This window comes from Leptopilina boulardi, unplaced genomic scaffold, assembly GCF_019393585.1.
Source record: "Leptopilina boulardi isolate dan_hultmark-lab unplaced genomic scaffold, ZJU_Lbou_2.1 LbouV2_258, whole genome shotgun sequence".
In the NCBI taxonomy this organism is placed as follows: Eukaryota; Metazoa; Arthropoda; class Insecta; order Hymenoptera; family Figitidae; genus Leptopilina; species Leptopilina boulardi.
In genome coordinates, this window is record NW_026137816.1 from 957,387 (window position 1) to 980,178 (window position 22,792).

General features: G+C 27.8%; 1 protein-coding gene across 1 annotated transcript in view; it reads right to left on the reverse strand.

Annotated features, from left to right (window-relative positions):
* LOC127280926 (homeobox protein abdominal-B-like) overlaps positions 1-15,089 on the reverse strand; it is a 70,283-nt gene extending 55,194 nt beyond the window's left edge. The window contains exon 1 of the mRNA XM_051304336.1: positions 14,161-15,089. Within this exon, the coding sequence (XP_051160293.1) occupies positions 14,161-14,385 (225 nt within the window). The 5' untranslated portion in view covers positions 14,386-15,089. The remainder of the gene's footprint in view (positions 1-14,160) is intronic.
* Positions 15,090-22,792: the final 7,703 nt, after the last annotated feature.

Genomic DNA, 22,792 nt, shown 5'->3' on the forward strand with positions numbered 1-22,792 from the left:
ATAAATAAATATTTTTTTTTCCACATGTCAAAAAATTCAAAAAAAATTCTTGTTTTGAGAGGAAAATTCCTCTTCTAAAATCGTCTTCTATTTTATACACTTGAAACAAGAGTATTCTATACTTTAGAAACGAAGAGTATTTTCTTCTCTTTCTGCCACAGGAAAAAAATTTTATTCTAAATTTAAGAATATAGATTATATCTTTGTACCGCCTATTTAAGAATATTTGCCATATGAATTTTATTCTTACAGTTAGAATACACAGAAAAAAACCGTAAACTGAAATTAAGAATACACAGAAAACTGAAAGGTATTAAAATAAGCTGCAACGCTTCTTATTTTAATCAAATTTTTCTTATTTTAATCCATTTTGGTATTAAAATAAGTAAAAATGGATTAAAATAATAAGCGTTGCAGCTTATTTTAATACCTTTTAATTTTCTGTGTATATATTCTTGGCGCCTATTTAAGAATATATTTTTTACTTAAACTCAGTATATATTATTTTTAAAATAAGAATATGCTTAATTTAAGTATAAAATATTCTTAAAAAAATATATATATATATATATTCTTAATTTAAGAATACTTTATACTTAAATTCAGTTTATATTATTCTCACAGAAAATTAAAAGGCATTAAAATAAGCTGCAACGCTTCTTATTTTAATCAAATTTTGCTTATTTTAATACATTTTGGTATTAAAATAAGCAAATTGGATTAAAATAATAAGCGTTGCAGCTTATTTTAATATACCTTTTAATTTTCTGTGCTCAAAATAAGAATATATACTAAATTTAAGGATTAAATATTTTTTAAATAGGCGCCAAACCGTTAACATCTTAAAATCATATAGTACCTGAAAACTAGCATAATTTTTATCTTAAAACTAGATTAAGTCAATTTTAGGATTTAAAATCATAGGCTGAAATTCAATAAAAATAGTTTTAATGTTAACGCGGTTTTAGTCAAAAGTGAACTGAAAGTCAGTATTATTTTGTAGTGTGCGGAGTTTACGGTTTTTTCTAAGTATAATTTTTTTAAAATATATAAGAAACAATTTTTAAATTAAGAAATATTTGTATATAGACAAAAAAAAAATCTTGATTCGAGAATTAGTTTTATACATTTTAAGAATATTATATTCTAATTGTTAGAATAAAATATATATGGGAAATATTCTTAAATATACTTTAAACCTCCAGGACATATATATATTTTTTTTTAAAGAAATAAAATCTGCGATTTTTTTTAAAAATAAAATCCGCAATTTTTTTTTTTTTAAATAAAATCCGCAATTTTTTCTATGATATATAGAAAAAAAATTATATACATATAAATGATTTGTTCTTGTTTTATTTTGTTCGAAGGTAAATTGTGGTACACGTATAGATTTACCTGCGGCCTTGCGGGCATCTTGGTGCTCTCGCGAGAGTATATAGTAACCTATAGGTATCTCTCTGGAATTTTCTTCAAGGAAAAAGCAAATTGCTATATATATATAAGCGCATATACACTTTTCTATTTCTTATTTATAAAAACATTTATTCTAAGCGCCGCAACATTAAATTTGCCTTTTAAGATTTATACTGTCATTTGTTCGATGAGTGTTTAAAAATTTATGGAAATTTATTCTTTTTGATTTATATATACATATATATATATAGTGTTTAGAAAATTGGATAATAAACTTTTATTATGACGGGGGTTTTTTTTTTTGTATTCATTCATCATCAAATTTATTATATATATATATATGTCTGAATTGCACCATTCAGTTATAACAATATATATAAGGAAAATATTGTAAAGTGAAAATCGGACATTTATTGCAACGATAATAATGCGAAAAGGAAAAAATAATGTATAATAATACTAAAAATTAGTTATATTGTTCCTTTTAGCAATTTGCATTTGTTTTTTTTTAGCTTTAGGACAGAATAATTAAGACTTTGATTTAATTTCTTTCTAATTAGAACATTCTACTTCTTTACTAATTAACATACCTAATTTTTTCTGCTCGAATATTTATTCGAACAAATGAAAGTTTTGGCAAATAAAAATTCTAACAAATTAAATAATTATCAATTCTGTATATATATATAGAAATTCGTGTAAATGGAATTTCTGTTAAATAATAATTCGGACATATTAAAATTGGATGAAAATAAAATAAAAATTCGTTTTTTAACTATAACAATTCTATATAATATAGAAATTGGAATTTAAAAAAATTTATGTTAAATAATAATTCAAGTATAAATAAAAATTCGGCTAAAAATAAATTCTAGAAAATTAAATTCTGCCATATATAATAATTCGGACAAATTCGATCAAATTAAAAGTCTGTAAAATAGAAATTCATCGTTTAGGTATAACTATAACAAATTCTCTTATATTAGAAATTCGGTTAAATGGAATTTCCGTTAATAATAAATATAAATTCGAACAAATAAAAATTCGGTTAAAAATAAATTCTAGAAAATTAAGTTCTAATATATATATATATATAATAATTCGGACAAAATAAAATTCAATAAAATAAAAAGTCTCTAAAATTAAAATTCCTTTATAAGTAAAAATTCTCTATAATACAGAAATTCGATTAATTGTAATTTCTGTTATAAATAATAATTTAAATAAAAGTTCGGCTATAAAAATAAATTCAAGAAAATGAGAGTTCTGCGTTAAATAAAAATTCGAAAAATTAATAATTCTATAAAATAGAAATCTCGCTGATTCTCAGCTATATAAGTATATTGATTTCAATCAGCGTATATGCACTGATAAATTAGTGAAAATTCACTGATTTTTCAGCTTATATATACGCTAACTGTTAACAGTGGTATACTTATCGCTAATTCAAATTTAGAGAGTATATATATATATTGAAAATAAAAATTCATTTACATTTTTTCAATATACAAATTATAAATTCGGTTTAATGAAATCTTAAATAATAATACGAATAAAAATTTGGCTAAAAATAAATTCTAGAAATTGAAATTCTTCTAAAAAATTCTGTTAAATAAAAATTCTAATAAAATAATTTTTCTAATTCTCAATTACATAACAATAATAATTATTATTATTTTTTTTTTTTTTGTTAGAAACAGTAGTCACTGAACTGCGTGAGTATTTTTAGTATAGAATTTTTTTTTTTTCTTTTTCTTTACTTCTCCTTTTTTTCAAAGAAAAGTTTTTTTTTCAGCATGGCGACTGAAATTAGACTTCGCGTCGGTATCCACAGAGGGGTTAGCATACAGTAAGAGAGAGAAAGAGAGAGAGAGAGAGGCTCCGAATGTATATAGAGGTTGGGTTTTCGTTCTCTACCATAGTATAGTATGTGTTCTCGTTGGTCTCTTTCTCTTGAATCGTGTCCCGAAGTATGGGCGCGGGGTGGTCGAGCGGGTGGAACAAGGAACATGCTTTAGTGGAAAGAAGGCGGGAGGGGAGGAGGTGGAAAGTGGAAAGGGTGTGGGGGGAGAAACTGGCGCAGAATAAGAGGGGAGAGAACTGGAATCGGTGTGGCAAAAGATGGGAAAGGGCAATGGAATATACGCCATTGCCCGACGGCAGCCATACTCCACTCATTCTCCCAGGCTCTCTTTCGACTTTCGTATACTAGAAGAACGCGCGAGATATCTGCGCGCCCCCGTGTATATAAAGAATCGTTTCCACTATCACGACGATTCGTTTCTCAAGTTTCAACGCCAATAAAATATCTCAACTTTTTTTTTTTTTTCTTTTTCTTTTTTGCAAAAGAAATTCTATTTTACGACTAAGCTCCACACACACACACACACACTACTTTTAATCCAATCAATGTCTACCTCAATTATCATTTATTTTTGTCATTTATGTATATTCACATGGAAGATCCAAAAATACTTGGTTTTAAATTCCAAGAAACTTTTTATACTTATTATCTCTAAAATGGAGGCGAAAGAATTTTTTATATCATTAAAGAATCAAAATAACTTATATTTTTTATAATTGGAAATAATTTTTAATTTTTTTTTTTTTTTCAGTAACTTCAGTAACTAGTATAACTAAAGTAGGTTGGTACTAAAGTAGCTAGCAACTAAAGTAACAAGTAACTAATGTAACAAGTATCTAAATGTAACTATAGTAACTAAAGTAGTTTGGTACTAAACTAACTACTAACTAATAGTAACCAGTAACTATGTAACTAGTAACTATAAAGTAACCAGTAACTATGTAACTAATAACTAATGTAGGTTGGTACTAAAGTAACTAGTAATAAGTAACCAGTAAACACGTCAAATTGGAGAATATATATATATATATATATATATATATATATAGATGTAATCGACGATTTTGTTGAATTACTTCTTAGTATTATAGTGTCGTAAAAAAAATAACGTTAAAAATTGCTGTACAAATTACAAAAGAAATAAAAAAAAAAAAAGTATCCTTTATATATATATATAGTTGGAAGATAATAATTATCCAATCACCTCACGACATTATGCTTGCAGATGAAAAATATATATTATTTAAAAGAGCAATGTAGAATTTTTTTTATTTTTTATTGTTTAATTATTGTTGACCTTTACTTCTGCATTCGATTCAATATTTTATTATATAATGGGAAAAATATTTTTCAATTGCAACATTTATAACATATAATTTTTTATAATTTCTAAATATATATATATATATATATATATATATATATATATATATATATATATATATATATATATATTGGCTAACCATTAAATATATATGGCAAAAAAAATCAGGTCACTTATTTCTATTCCTTGAATCGATAATTCTTTTTTTTGTACATAATAATAATAATTGATAATTGAAAAAGACATATTACTATATTTAATTAATACTACTATAAATTACTTCATATTTAGATAATTTAGTTACGAGTTAACTTAGTTACTAGCTAATTTAGTAACTAATTAATTTTTGTTACCAGATAATTAAGTTACTAGTTACTTCATTTATTAGGTAAAAGTTAGTTTTTGTTACTGGCTAGTTAAGTAACAAGGTACTTTAGTTACTAGTTACAAAGTTACTGGTTACTTTAGTTACTGGTTACTTATTACTAGTTACTTTAGTACCAACCTACTTTTTTTTAGTTACTAGTTACAAAGTTACTGGTTACTTTAGTTACTGGTTACTTATTACTAGTTACTTTAGTACCAACCTACTTTAGTTATTAGTTACATAGTTACTGGTTACTTTAGTTACTAGTTACTTTAGTTACTAGTTAATTTAGTTACTAGTTACTTTAGTTACTAGTTACTTTAGTTATTAGTTACTTTAGTTACTAGCTACTTTAGTACCAACCTACTTTAGTTACTAGTTACTTAGTAACTGGTTACTAAGTTACTGGTTACTTAGTTACGGGTTACTTAGTTACTAGTTACTTTAGTTACTAGTTAATTTAGTTACTATAGTTACTTTAGTTACTAGTTACTTTAGTTATTAGTTACTTTAGTTACTAGCTACTTTAGTACCAACCTACTTTAGTTACTAGTTACTTAGTAACTGGTTACTAAGTTACTGGTTACTTAGTTACGGGTTACTTAGTTACTGGTTACTTAGTTACTGGTTACTTAGTTACTGGTTACTTAGTTACTGGTTACTTAGTTACTGGTTACTTAGTTACTTAGTTACTGGTTACTTAGTTACTGGTTACTTAGTTACTGGTTACTTAGTTACTGGTTACTTAGTTACTGGTTACTTAGTTACTGGTTACTTAGTTACTGGTTACTTAGTTACTGGTTACTTTAGTACCAAGCTTCTTTAGTAAACAAGCTACTTTAGTTACTAGTTACTTTAGTGACAAGCTACTTTAGTTACTGGTTACTTTAGTGACAAGCTACTTTAGTTACTAGTTACTTTAGTGACAAGCTAATTTATAGTTACTAGTTACTTTAGTTACTATTTTGTTCCTTGTTACTTCAGTTAATAGTTACTTTAGTTATTAGTTAAGTAATAAATATAAATAAATGATTCCCATATAGAAAATATCAATGAAAACTTGAGAAAAATTAAAAATATTTTAATAAAAAAAGAAGCACTGAAATTTTTTTTTATACATATGGATGCATATATTTGAGAGTCTATGCAAGGATTTCTTTTGGAAGGTGGATGATGCTTTTTTTACGAGCAAGAATATTGTCTATTGGACGCGGCTCATATATATATATATGCGTTTTCTACCCGCGGGTAATTCGTCATCCCATGGAGTTTCTTTACCGCACAATATAATATTATACGATCTTTTGAGTTCTGTTCTTAAGTGACATAAAATAAAACCAAGCTACCATTATACAAAATGTGACCGCACATCAGATATTTATTCTTTCAGTGCGCGACTTCTGAATTTTGTGGAGTGAATTTTTTTTTTTTTTTTTTTTTTTGAAAAAAATAATCCTGTATGATATATATATATATATATATATATATCATTTAAATAATACCATCAAAAATTTATTATACCAAACAATTAATTATTTTATAATTCTGATTTAGAGTAAAGAATAATTTGATTTTCAGAATTATAAAATAAAGTTTCCACTTTCGCAAAGTATATATTTATATACCAACATTTCCATTTGAAAATTAAAAGTTATTTATAATTTTCAATTGAAATACAGTTAATACGAATATATATACATTTGCAAGTAGGCGCTCATAAAATTTTATATATAAAGTAGTTTTAAAGAAAAATAATATATATATATATATATATATATATATATATAGTGAATTTCTATATAGTCACAGTAGAACACTTTCCGCATTCACTTTTCATTTAAAAATAATTGAAAAATCGTATCTGCATTCGGTATGTGTGTGCCTCTCCTAGCGAACGTAAATAAAAGTCGCGTATGCGCTGCTATATTCGCTCGTTTATTTGTATGCATATATACATATATATATATATATATGACTATATAGATCTATATAGCTATTCCCAGCCGACTCGTTACCACCGATCACCTCGCGTCCACCATAGGTTTCAAACTCCCTCCCCGTTTTCCATAAATTCTGAATTTTATTTAGTCCGCTCGTTCGCCGTCGCTTTGCATCTTTATTCACGAGATGAGGTGTACGGGGGGGGGAGGGAACAATTTACAAGAGGGGGTAAGAGAATCCTGCAGCGTGTGTGTTTTCTAACCCATACACGCACAGTCTACATATATATATATATATATTCATACTTCGTGTTTCTAAGCTGCGCATATATATATTCGCAACCAGATTAGATTTAAATCTACAAAACTAAGTGGCGACCATAGTATCGAATATCACTAAAAAATGAATTAGTAATTTTCTACTAACAATTATAGTATATTATTTTTACTCTCTAAATCTGAATTAGTAGTTTTCTACTAACGCAATTATAGTATTATTTTTACTCTCTAAATCTGAATTAGTAGTTTTCTACTAATAAAAGAATGCGTATTCGTTTACCAATTTAATTAGTAACAGTTTTGACTTATTTTTAGTAAAAAGAAACTACTAATTGCTAGTAGAAAACTACTAATTCATGGAGTAAATCGGCTTACTAATTTGAAATAGTAAAAAAATATGAATTACTCCATTGCATGAATTAGTAGTTTTCTACTAACAATTGTTTTTTACAACAAAATTAGTCAAAACTGTTACTACACAGAAAAAATAGTGGATAAATTTTGTTGCGGGTAATTTTAACCAATGCTAATTCACATAGACGGTGGCGCCCTCAACTAGGATAAAATTTGTTGCAGGTAATTTTTAGACCAATTTTGGGGTAAAAATTCTACTTTTTTTCCGTGTGTAATTCAATTGGTAAACGAATACGCACTCTTTCATTAGTATATAGAAAACTACTAATTCAAATTTAGAGAGTAACTAAAAATTAGTCAAAACGGTTACTAATTCATTAAATTAACAAAAAATTGCCGCAATTTTTTTGACTATAAAAATGAGTTGCGCCATATAGATATTAGCCGAAAATCAGATTGAGGAAAAAAATTTTCACACGATATAAGTATTTCACTGGAACAACGATACGTTTCACTAAAACAGCGAAAGCTTTCGCTAATCTATAAAGAAACATATATATATATATATATATATATATATATATATATATATATATAAATATACATATATAGCTGTTTCAGATTTTTCCATGAAGGGGGTATAAAAAAGATTTTCCAAAAAGTGTTGAAAGAACAAATGATGTGTGTATTAAAAAGAAAAATATGTCAATTTCAACGGTACTTTACTAAAGAAATAAGGGCATGATCTTCATTAAGCTTTTGAAATTCCTGACACGAACCGACCAGGTCGGCGCAGAGGCTCATTAGTCTTTTGAAAGTAGAGTGTGTACCTGCGAAGAGAAGAAAAGGGAGCGTTTATGTGTATGTGTGAGTGTATGGAATTACGAACGCATGCAGTTCGTTTGGAGCCTGTTTTACGAGCGTCCTATGGCGCGGGCATGTTCAGCATTATTTTGTTCTCCCGATGCACGAACGCAGCCCGCCTTCTAACAACCAAAGCCCCCGTTTTTCGAACGTATATATATATATATATATATATATATATATATATATATAGTCAGCCAAGTCTCGCGCGCACAACGAACTCTCTCGACGTTTCAAAGCGGAGATATAAACTGTATAAAATAACGCAGCTATCTAAATTACCGGTCGCTGATTATACGCACGCACACACGTCAAAGAAAAAGAGAGAGAGAGACTCTATTCTGCAGATTCGTGAACCCCCAACACAGTGGCGTAATAACTAGATCTCTTAAATATTATACCATTAAAATACCTTCCCTTTTTTATTTTAATATATTTATTGTAAAGATAGTACTACAAAAATATGATAAATTTTACTATAAAGATAATACTAAATAAAAATATGATATTTACCATTAAATTAGTTACGAGTTAACTTAGTTACTTTAGTACCAAACTACTTTAGTTACTTTAGTTACTAGTTACTTTAGATACTTGTTACTTTAGTTACTTGTTACTTTAGTTGCTAGCTACTTTAGTACCAACCTACTTTAGTTACTAGTTACTTTAGTACCAAATTACTTTAGTTATTAGTTACATAGTTACTGGTTACTTATTATAGTTACTAAGTTACTAGTTACTTTATAGTTACTAGTTACTTTATAGTTATACTAGTTAATAAGTTACTTATTACATAGTAGTTAGTTTAGTAACAAAACTACTTTAGTTACTTTAGTTACTATAGCTACTTTAGTTACTAGTTAGTAATACTAAATAAAAATATGATATTTACCATTAAGATAATACAATAGAAATAGAAATTTTTTCATTATATTATTTTATTATTATAGTAAATATATCATATAATCATAACCATTTTTAATTTGTAGTCAATTTCTAAATTTTATACTAAAAAATGACTATAATTCCTAAACAAGAATGACTAATTCCAATTGAAAACTATTCTAATATTTAGTAGTTTTCTATAACTAATAATTATAATTATTTTTAACTAAAAATTAGTCCTATTTGACTATGATAATTAGTCCTTTTTGTCCAAGACTTAATAATTTTTGATAAAAAAATCAAAAAATCCTTTTTGTCCAAGACTTAATAATTTTTGATAAAAAATTAATTTTTGACTAATTCCAGGGAAAAAAATATTTATACCTGAAACAGAGAAAGTTTTAACTAGAATAGCAAAAGATTTAACTGGAAACAAGTAAAATTATTGCTATACTATACAGTGAAACGTTTCGTTGTTCCAAGTAAATCTTTCTTTCCTCTGTAATCAGTCTTTTTTAACTAAGCACTGAAAAAAAATTCTAGTTAGAATAACCAGAATTCTGGTTAGGGTATATTTAACATTTTGATTCTGGTTAGGTTAACCAGAATTCTGGTTATTTTAACGAGAATTCTAGTTAATTCAACTAGAATTCTGGTTAACATATAACTAGAAAGTAATGTTTAATATAGCCTAACTAGAATTTTTTTTCAGTGAGACTTCATCATTATCGATTAAAAATTAATTTTTGACTAACAATTAGTCAAAACAGTTATAGTATAATTAATTTAGTTGAATTGCCCTTAAATTATGTTAAAAATGACATATAATTTTAAATCAAATTTACAAAGAAATTAAAAATAGAAAAATCATTTCTTTTAATTAATTAAATATTAGAAAATGATTCCAATTTTAGTATATATATATATATATATCCTAATATAGTTATTTTACAAAAGAGAGGAATCAGCTACAAATGCGCGAGAGAAATTATAGTAGCGCGAGAGCGCGTGTCCATAAAATTCATCATAACCAGAAATAGGCCTTTTGACTCCCGTTTAAAAATGACACATTCACACTTAACGATCTGTAAAAATTCCGGGACAAATGACATTCAAGAAGAATGGAGGTAATCACAACATATATATATATATATATATATACATATACTTTGCGATCGATGAAATCATAAATTACCCAGACGCTTTAACAACAACATAAATGTGCATTCTGCATTTGTTATCACGTCGTTATTCTATGACTTAGTTTTCTTGTATATAAACACACAAAGGAAACTTTTGCGCCCCATTCCTGTTAAACTGACAATTTCTTCCAAATTGCATTTAATAAAAAAAAAAAAAACCAACAAAAAATTGACGCCTACTATAAAATATTCATTACTTGTGAAAATTATTTTTTATTTTCTATTTTTGTTTTTGTATAATAAAAGGATCATTAATCATTTGTAGTTAAAAAATTGCGCGATGGAGGGTTCAACCCAACTTTGGTTGAGTCCACTAAAATTTAGTTGAATCAACTATAAATTTTGCTTGAAATAAATAAATTTTTTTTGAAACTACTAAATTTTGGTTGAACCAACTGAATTTTGTTTGAAACAACCAGATGTTTTAGTGAATCAACTAAATTTTGCTTGAAACAACCAAATTTTGGATAAATCCACTAAATTTTGGTTAAATAAATAAAATTTTGTTCGAACCAACCAAATTTTGGTTGAACCAACTGAATTTTGTTTGAAACAACCAGATTTTTTAGTGAATCAACTAAATTTTGCTTGAAACAATCAAAATTTTGGATAAATCCCCTAAATTTTGTTCGAAACAATCAAATTTTGGTTGAAACAACTGAATTTTGGTTAAATCAACTAAATTTTGCTTGAATAAATTAAATTTTGTTCAAAATAACCAAATTTTGGTTGAACCAACTAAATTTTCGTTAAATTCACAAAATTTTGGTTAAATAAATTAAATTTTGTTCAAAACAACCAAATTTTGGTTGAACCAACTGAATTTTGTTTGAAACAACCAGATTTTTTTATTCAATCAACTAAATTTTTCTTGAAACAAACAAAATTTTGGATAAATCCACTAAATTTTGTTCGATACAATCAAATTTTGGTTAAACCAACTGAATTTTGCTTGAAAAAACCAAATTTTGGTTAAATCCACTAAATTTTGATTAAATAAATTAAATTTTGTTTGAAACATCCAAATTTTGGTTGAACCAACTGAATTTTGTTTGAAACAACCAGATTTTTTTATTGAATCAACTAAATTGTTCTTGAAACAACCAAATTTTCTTCGAAATAACCAAAAATTTGGTTTGAATAATCTAAATTTTGTTCGAAACAATCAAATTTTGGTTGAACCAACTAAATTTTCGTTAAATTCACAAAATTTTGGTTAAATAAATTAAATTTTGTTCAAAACAACCAAATTTTGGTTGAACCAACTGAATTTTGTTTGAAACAACCAGATTTTTTTATTCAATCAACTAAATTTTTCTTGAAACAAACCAAATTTTGGATAAATCCACTAAATTTTGTTCGATACAATCAAATTTTGGTTAAACCAACTGAATTTTGCTTGAAAAAACCAAATTTTGGTTAAATCCACTAAATTTTGATTAAATAAATTAAATTTTGTTCGAAACATCCAAATTTTGGTTGAACCAACTAAATTTTCGTTAAATTCACAAAATTTTGGTTAAATAAATTAAATTTTGTTCAAAACAACCAAATTTTGGTTGAACCAACTGAATTTTGTTTGAAACAACCAGATTTTTTTATTCAATCAACTAAATTTTTCTTGAAACAAACCAAATTTTGGATAAATCCACTAAATTTTGTTCGATACAATCAAATTTTGGTTAAACCAACTGAATTTTGCTTGAAAAAACCAAATTTTGGTTAAATCCACTAAATTTTGATTAAATAAATTAAATTTTGTTCGAAACATCCAAATTTTGGTTGAACCAACTGAATTTTGTTTGAAACAACCAGATTTTTTTATTGAATCAACTAAATTGTTCTTGAAACAACCAAATTTTCTTCGAAATAACCAAAAATTTGGTTTGAATAATCTAAATTTTGTTCGAAACAATCAAATTTTCTTCAAAACAACAAAATTTTGGTTGAACCAACTAAAAAAAAATTAATTTGAATCAAACGTATATTTTTTCTTTAAAATAACCAAAAAATTGTTTTTAGATTTACTTTTATTGTAATAAGTGAGTAATTTATTTCAATGATTTTAAACGTAATTACAATAAATAAAATTTTATTTTTTTCCGTTTAAAACAGGAAAAATTTTTTAAATTATTTTTCTAACTCAATTTGTTTTAGGGCTTAAATGTTAACAGAACCATAAATCAACTATACTATACATATATATATATATATGTTTGTATATTAATATAAATACCTCACCAAAAAAAGAACATTTTTATTTTACTATTAAAAATTAATTAACATATGTTTAATTACATTTGGGAAAAATTGTGTGCTTTCTCATTTAGTACCTAATTTAAAAATTTTATTACACCGATATAACTTTTTTTTATATATATATACTTCGTTTATTAAAATTTTTTTAACTAATTACAATTATTTACTCTCTAACACTTTTACTACAGCTGCTTATATACTTTTTTTTAATATTTTTAATTTTTTCACATTTTGATTGTTGTTTTTAAAACTAATTAATTTTTTTTTTTATTTGTCCATTAAGAATAAATAATTTTCTCTATTATCTACACTCAATATCTGAATTAGTAAAATTTTATCCTAATAGCAAGTATAAATAAATTAAAAATTATTAATTTTCTTCATTATCTATACACTCAAAAACTGAATTAACACATATACTTAAAAATAATTTATTTGATTCAATTAATCGGTTACTAATTATCAAATAAATATTTACTTGTACCAAATAATTTAATATTTAATTGTATTTGTTTTAAATATAAAAATTATTGATTCGAATACAGTTTATTAAAATTCAAATAATAATTATATTTAGTTCAAGTAAATATTTATTTAGTCAAGTAAACGATTATTTGAATCAATTAAATTTTTTTAGTGTAAAAATATTTTCGTTCTATAAACAAAAAACAATTTTTTAATAACAAGAAATATTGAAATTATACGAATGTACTTGCAGCGAGTTTAAAATCATTATAATTAATAAATTTTGAACTGATCTACAAAATTCATAATGGCGGATCCAATATGGCGGGGATTTTTTTTTTTGGAAAATTCATCAAATTCACTTGGAAATTATATATATATATATATATATATATATATATATATTAGTTGGGGTTTTTGGTGTCGCTAAATCGAAATTTTTAATCAAATTCTTATCTTAAAAATTCCTGATTAACTTTTTTTTCAGTAGAAAAATTATTTTTTTCATTTGTCTCATATTCTGAATATATAATTTTGGAAAATTATATATTTCCTTTGAAAATTAAAAAATTCATCGTATAAATTTTCGATTTGTCATTAATTTACAAATAATATATTCGGCGTATATATATATATACACGGAAAAAAATCTTCGCGCCTGGAACAACAATAACTTTCACTGGAACACTGCGATATATTTCACTAAAACAGCGAAAGTTTTCACTATATATATATATTCTAGAGAAACATATCGCTGTTTCAGCTAAAGATTTTTTTTTTCTCCTGTATACAATTTAAAAAAAAAAAGTACATAATGTTTAAACACCGTTTTTAAATTGTAAAAATTAATAATTTTAGTTGAAAAAATTAAAAATATTTCTGATTTCCAATATATATATAATAGTTGAATTAATAAACAATATTAAATAAAAAATACCAACCTTGCGGCTGTACTGACGATGCAGAGGTCGCTGCTCGTCGAGAATTTCGCGACGTCTATCGTCGCGTGGGATGCTGGGATCCTTAGGGAGAAGGGGCTGATTCCCAATGCCCTTCCAAGGGTTGTCCAATTGATGGCGGTTAGTCCATGCCGTTTCACTTTTAACCTGCTGAAACATCCAATTGTTCGATTCACACTTAGTACGTATTAGCGATTGTGTTGACATCAGGCAAAATCTTAAACATCATCGTTTATTCACGCACTCTTTCCAAAAAAGAAAAAAAAAAAAAAATTTAAGGCCTACACGCACTTTTAAAAAATGTCCCCAAAAAAATTTAAAATTATTGCACAAATAATCACTTGATTTGAAAATTAATAATCAGTATCACAGATGCGTTCAAACAGTAAACACGCAGATTGGGATAAAAATCGTTAAAATCAAAGAGAAAATTTTGAATAATCCCGAGAATAATCCAGAGAAATTATATTTTTGAAAGAGAAGAGCGCGAAGTGGCACCAGAGACGTTCCTCTCTATACAACTAGTTTTGAACACGCGACGTTTAGTTCAAGTTGGTTTGGAAGAGGTTCGGTTCTCTCTCTCTCTCTCTCTCCAATGGTGGTGGTAGAAACGGAAATACACTTGGCGCTGATTGCCAAAGATTGGCAATATATGACTGCGAAACTCAACTATAGAAAACTTGGTTCTCGGTAGCAGCAGAAGCATACACCAAACAGAAGCGCGCGTGCAGTATATAAGAATTGAAGTAGAATTTTTGAAATAGGTTTTTGTACGATTCTGATGGTTGCGCTTAGTTCCCGTCACAACGGGATTTACTATATATATATGCTTTTTCAAACTATACAGTATAGAGCCTGTCGACTGTACGAACTCGACTACTGAGCACGACACGTATATATGTATATATCCGCCTCTTAACTCGTTCTCTTTGCCGTAACTGTAGGATGGAACGAACGGTCGAAGCTATAAGCCAATCAGGCGCCCACCGTATCTACCTGTGGACTGCCTTCTGTGTATAGCACCTGCGGCAATGTTTCGCGGCCTTATATACTTTGTATAAAAAATGCCGGCGATGACAGATATGAATGATCGCAAATTATTTTTTTTTTTTTTCGAAATTTTTAAACATCCAAAGATGTCTCAGATATGGTTCAATCTGATTTCATATAGAACTTATTGCAAATATAACTATATAATTTTATAGTCTTCACTAGAGAGGGAAACTTATCAGAATGACCCTTACTGATTCTTCCAAGAATCCCCATTCTATTTTCTATATCAGATATCTGAGATTGGAGTCAAGATTGCCTTTAATAACCCAAGAAGGAATTGGATCCTTTTATTTTTGACTAATTTACGTTTTCCAATTATGAAAATGTTGCTATTTTTATGTGGGATATTTACATTTTTAGTTATATGACTGAAAGTAAAAATTTATATAAAATAAATTCATTGTATAGATGTTTTGAAAAAGGTTTGATACTTTTCTTTTTTAACAAAGTGGATTAAAAATTGATAATTCTGTTCTAATATTGCCACCGAATAGTGAGCTGAAGGTCATCAAGAGGAACCAAAAGTATTTATAACGTTTTATAGCTTAAAACACTTTCTGTATCTTTGTCTTGAAAAAGGTTTGGTCCTACTTTCAGGACCTTTTTACCAATGAAACTTGATTAAAAATTGGTAAACCTGTTCTACTACTACCACCAAATGATGAGCTGAAGATTATCAAGAGGAACCATAAGTATTTTTAACGTTTTAGCCTAAAACAGTTTCCGTAAAACAGATATATCTTAAAAAACGTCGGATTTCTACTTTCAGAACCTTTTTTATCAAAGCATATAGTTTGTTAAAAATTTAATAATTCTGTTCTGCTATCGTCACCGAATAGCAAGCTGAAGGTCATCAAGAGGAACCATAAGTATTTTTAACGTTTTAGCCTAAAACAGTTTCCGTAAAACAGATATATCTTGAAAAACGTCTGATTTATACTTTCAGGACCTTTTTACCAATGAAACTTGATTAAAAATTGGTAAACCTGTTCTACTACTACCACCAAATGGTAAGCTGAAGGTCATCAAGAGGAACCATAAGTATTGTTAACGTTTTAGCCTAAAACAGTTTCCGTAAAACAGATATATCTTAAAAACCGCGTCTGATTTCTACTTTCAGAACCTTTTTACCAAAAGCATAGTTGTTAAAAATTTGATAATTCTGTTCTGCTATCGCCACCGAATAGCAAGCTGAATGTCATCAAACCATAAATATTTTTAACCTTTTTAGGGTCCCTACTTTCAGGACCTTTTTATCAAGCAAACTGAATTAAAATTTTGATATAATTCTGTTCTATAATTGTCACCAAATGGTATAAGCTAAAGGTCGCATATATAACCAAAAGTATTTTTAAAGGGTTTAATGACCTAATCATGTTAAACGCTCTTCGGAATTATCATTACAAAATAATTTCCTACTTGCTTTCAATTCATCCCCTTAAAGCAAAACAAAATCCCAATACAATCACTACAATTTGTTTTATACATCAATTAAATCAAATAAATAATATACCCTTATAAAATCCATTATTCAGAAAAGTATAATTAATGTTCTCTTTGGTCCATGTTTTTCTCGTAATGTATATATATATATATATATAAAAAAGAGTTTATTGCCCCTTGCTAACAGTAAAAATTATATTGCACAAGTCAAATAGCTAAAACGTTCTAAAAATTTAATGATCAAAACCTAGGCTTAATAATAAGAGCATAAGAATTTTTGCGCACAGAGAGAATTATATCGATTCCTTATGGAAGCATCTAATGATAATAATCTTCATTGCCCCTGTAGCTTCAAAAGGTTTGATTCTTCCATGTAATCGTGCTTCTGAATGAGCTTAATGTACAGGTACGATTTTAAGTATCAGTTTCAGTAGTAAAAGCGCATTTTCAAGAGTATAGTATATATATATATATATATATATATATGTATGAAATATATAAGAGAGAAATACAGGCGCCGAACAGTCCGCCTTAAGAGAAGTCCTGATTGAGTCACTATATACAAAAGAGAAAGAGAGAGGAGAGGCTTTTATTTCGGTGTGCCTATTGGTTATTTCAAGGCGTCCGCAAATGCGAGACAAAGATCCGCCTTTCGATCGAGGGAGTCAAGTTTCTCTGGGAAACGTTTAAATTCATCCTGATGATATTCTTTCCTCTCAAAGAGAATTCATGCCTTATGGGCATCTTTTTCTTTAATGTTCACTGCACTTTGTTTTAAAAGAGAATTGTACGATTTTGCTTTTTCCTTTTTTTTCTGCCAAAACAAAAAAATACAATTGCTTCCCCCCCTCTCTCTCTCTCTCTCTCTCTCTCTCTCTCTCTCTCTTTACAACAATGTATATAGTCATTTCTTTGACAATATTATATATTTTAAAGATGCAATACAGTTTATGTTTTCATTTCATCTTTCAGTGATTTTTCTAATTATAATATGATATTTACGATTATTGAGAGTACTGTTTGTTATATTTCTTTCACGCCGCCATTGAAGCAAATCTGAAAAAAAATCATCATGCAATAAATATTATCCTATAGAGAAGGCGCCCGTGCGAATCATTTTAAGAAATGAGAAAATTTTCTCATGAATAAACGGAGCGAGGAAAATTGTTCCCACAAATCATCATTCAAATCAGATTAAGAGGTTTAGGTCAAATTTTAATTAAACAATATTTCTCAAGAAAAATGTACGGAAATGGTTGGGGAGGGGGGGCTATTAACCTTGGAAATTTTAGGATACCATGTGATCCCTCATTCTGATCTTCCAGATCTTTATATCTTCTTGAAAATTTTGTCCATATGAGAAAACATACTATCTTTCATTTTGAAAAAGCTTTCAATAATGGCCGCGCGACTATTCGTATATATATATATATATATATGTTTAGGGAAAAAGACTCCACCCTTGAAGGGCGGAAAATGAATTGGATTTCAAGGATATATATATGTTCTATATATTTATTTTTAGTCAGAACCCTCAGGATCTCTCTTGATGTCGGGTGCGTCAACTGATTTATGATGTACGTAAACATTTTGATATATATTTTCTCCTCGTCTCAAAAAGCTTCTCGGCTCCAGACTTATATCCTGTGTGGAAAAAAAAAATATATATATATATATATGCATATGACATTCTACGTGCGCGCATGAGATTTAAACCATATTTATACATCTCAGATCCATTCCTATTAAAAGAGAAACTTTATTACGAAATACACACACCATTTCCTGATGTTCAAATAGTTAAGGAACTTGTAATTCGAGTCACGCCGCATTTTTAGGGGGATTTCTCGACTCCACCCTATATATATGTATATATATATATATATATACGTATACCTCATTTACAATTTGGGACAAGTTGAAAATGTGACGAAAACAGAATTATAATTTTTTTTATGTACTTTTAACTGTTATTTGAAATTTTCAAGAATTTTTCAAGGAAATATATAAATTTTTTCCGATCATAAATTTATTGAATAAGAATTTAAAAAATAAACTCCTTATAGTTTGATGAAAAATTGTGTTTGGGAAAAAAAAAATTTATAAATATTCCAGATGAAAGCCAGTGATTGTTGTCATTAATCATATATATATATATATATATATATATAGTGTAATAACGATCGATATCGATCGATCAAATTTATATGTTACATCTTTCATTTATCGCTTTTTATGAGCTTTATTCCTATTAATGTCTGCGAAAAATGATTAATTTTCATTTGTGGGGGCAAAAAAACAATTTAAAAATAGATTTGCGCTTGATATATATGAATATAATTTCACATATACATTTATACGTGTATGTATATGATAATTTATAGTGTTTACATTTTTTAATTTTATTATTATATAAAGAAAATTAAATATTATTTCGAAAAATCAATGATATATAAAAAAGATTAAAACCCATTTTAAAGTTGCGTCTTAATTATACAAAACGCATTGCCCATGGTAACGATTATCATTTAGTAACTATAGTATATATAGCTATGGTAACTGCGATTCCATATTAACCGTTGCTATGGTAACCGTTGTCATGGTAACAGTTGCTGAGGATACCGTTGCTATGGTAACGGTTACTATGAATACCGTTGCTACAGTAACTGTTGCTATGGATACCGTAGCTATAGTAACCGCTGCCATGCGATAACGGTTACTATGGATATACCGTTGCTATGGTAACGGTTACTATGAATACCGTTCCTACAGTAACTGTTGCTATGGATACCGTAGCTATAGTAACCGTTGCCATGGTAACTGTTACTATGGATACCGTTGCTATGGTAACGGTTACTATGAATACCGTTGCTACAGTAACTGTTGCTATGGATACCGTAGCTATAGTAACCGCAGCCATGCGGTAACGGTTACTATGGATATACCGTTGCTATGGTAACGGTTACTATGAATACCGTTCCTACAGTAACTGTTGCTATGGATACCGTAGCTATAGTAACCGTTGCCATGGTAACTGTTACTATGGATACCGTTGCTATGGTAACGGTTACTATGAATACCGTTGCTATAGTAACTGTTGCTATGGATACCGTAGCTATAGTAACCGCTGCCATGCGGTAACGGTTACTATGGATATACCGTTGCTATGGTAACGGTTACTATGAATACCGTTCCTACAGTAACTGTTGCTATGGATACCGTAGCTATAGTAACCGTTGCCATGGTAACTGTTACTATGGATACCGTTGCTATGGTAACGGTTACTATGAATACCGTTGCTATAGTAACTGTTGCTATGGATACCGTAGCTATAGTAACCGCTGCCATGCGGTAACGGTTACTATGGATATACCGTTGCTATGGTAACGGTTACTATGAATACCGTTCCTACAGTAACTGTTGCTATGGATACCGTAGCTATAGTAACCGTTGCCATGGTAACGGTTACTATGGATACCGTTGCTATGGTAACGGTATACTATATATGGATACTGTTGCTATAGTAACCGTTGCTATGGTAACGCTTACTATAGATACCGTTGCTGTAGTAACTGTTGCTATGGATACTGTTGCTATAGTAATCGTTACCATGGTAACGGTTACTATGTGGATACTGCGTTGCTATAGTAACTGTTGCTATGGTATTTTACCCATTGTCAATGGTAACGGTTGCTATGGAAAATTTTAAAAAACAATCTCAATAGGATTTTCAGTTTATATGTAATTATTATAGCTACTGCAAAAAAATTATTTTAATATGGTTTATTACGCGCAAGGTTTTTATATACGTCTATAGATATATGGAAAAGCAAAAAAAAAAAAAAATGGAATATTTATAAAAAGATGATTGTTCTTTGGGGGCATATTTATCGCAATATCTGCTGAGATTAGTCTGCATCCACTTAGCAGCAAAAAAAAGAACTATTATGTAAAAAAAAAAAAATATAGAGAGAAAAACTTTCGCATCCTATCTTCTTGAAAAGTGAAGTGTTCTATATATACAAGATCATCATCTGAAATTATCCGCCTCCTCTCGTAGAGGAGCGATAAAATACAATAATGCAATTTTTTGTTCATTTATTTTTCCTTTAGTTTTGATTATATACCCTTTTTTTTTTGTTTCTCATCTTGAATCTCATTGGGAAAATATTAAAAAAAAAAAAAGTATATACTTTCCAAAATTATCATATTCTTTTGTGTAAAATGGAATAAAATGTTACAAATTGATGATGACTTTATATATTTAAAAAGTTTATTATGATTTATTGAAATGAATCATTTAGAAGAATTATAGTTGCGAGAAATATAAGGAAAAGAATATTGATAAAGAAAATAATATTCGAAGAAATTGATGATTTTTGTATATTTATTGTATATTAATAAATCTTGGGAGTGTATATATAATGATTTATGTCATATATATATATATATATATTCTAAACCATAATTAGCTTAGAATGTTCGATTAAAATGCTAAATAAGACAAGTCAATAAAGCTTCCTGATCGATGTTTTATAAGGAGAGAGAGAGAGAGTGAGGGGGGGATATATCCCTCTAATTTCAGCCATTTTGGTCTATCTTGACGATTTCAGGTCCATCCCACCAATGAGAGAGAGAGAAAGATATCTTAATTGGTGTGTGGCTCACTACCTGCTCATCTTGTATAATGGCGGATCTTGTCGACCATTTTTTTTTTGCCCCCCTCATTATAATTCCTTTGCCCTCCGGTATATGTATATATATGGTATAGGATTAATCAGAGTCATCTATAAGAAATTTATGTCTCCATGTCGTTCGGTTGCAGAGTATGTTTTAGTATATATTTTTTTTTCATATAGGGTTCTAACCAGAATTTTATATATATATAATTAAGATATATCTTCTTCGTAGAATCTAAATACTTGAATATTTTAATTAACCCCCCCCCTCTCTCTCTCTCTCACTCTCTCTCTCTCTCTCTCTTTGTTTTATTCTTGTGTATAAATTAGTTCTAAAAATATTAGAATTTTCATTTCATAAAATTTCATCATTATAGAATTTTTATTGTGACAAATTTTAATTTTTGCTCCAATTTTTATTTAACATATAATAATATGGTAATTTTAACGAATTTTTTATTAGATCGATTTTCATTGCGCATAGAATTTTTTTTTTAGCTGAATTTTCATTTGTTCTAATTATTAATCAGTAACATTTCATTAAAAATTAGTAGAATTCTTTACTAATTTAAAAAAAAGTCTGTTTTATCGATTAATGATAATACAGATTTAACTGTTTTACCAATTTACGATAATACAGATTTGACTGTTTTATACCGATAAATGATAATTCAGATTTGACTGTTTTACCAATAAATGATAATTCAGATTTGACTGTTTTACCAATAAATGATAATTCAGATTTGACTGTTTTACCGATAAATGATAATTCAGATTTGACTGTTTTATACCGATAAATGATAATTCAGATTTGACTGTTTTATACCGATAAATGATAATTCAGATTTGACTGTTTTACCGATAAATGATAGTACAGATTTGACTGTTTTACCGATTAATAGTAATGCAGATCTAAAAGCAAATTCTAAATAAGAATCAAATGACGATGTGTTAATTAATTATAATAATAATTTGTGTTTATATAATATATACATACAATAGGAAATTAGTTAAAACAAGTATATATATAATAAAAGCATTAGTGGTCCACTATACCGCCTACAATGTGTTTTATGTTTATTATTTTATAGCAGTGTAATCCTATAGGTTGTTATATAGGCCTAAATAGACAGCCACCGCGTTTAAATAACGACGCTTTGGAAGGTTCTTTAAAGCCATAACTTATCGTTGATCATCGTTCATCGTCAGTCGGCGCGTTTTGAGATAGATATATATATATATATACAAAGTTCGAAACTGCACGGGCAATAAATTCAACGCCTTAGAGAAACGAAAGCATAAAACGACAACAATAGGGATGTAGGGTACCTCTATATAGTGTAGTTACAAATAAATACATGAATCCTTTTTCCATTTCTCTTTTGACAGCGAATATTGCTCGACTTTGTCTTTAATCTTCAGCGCGGTCTCTCATTAAC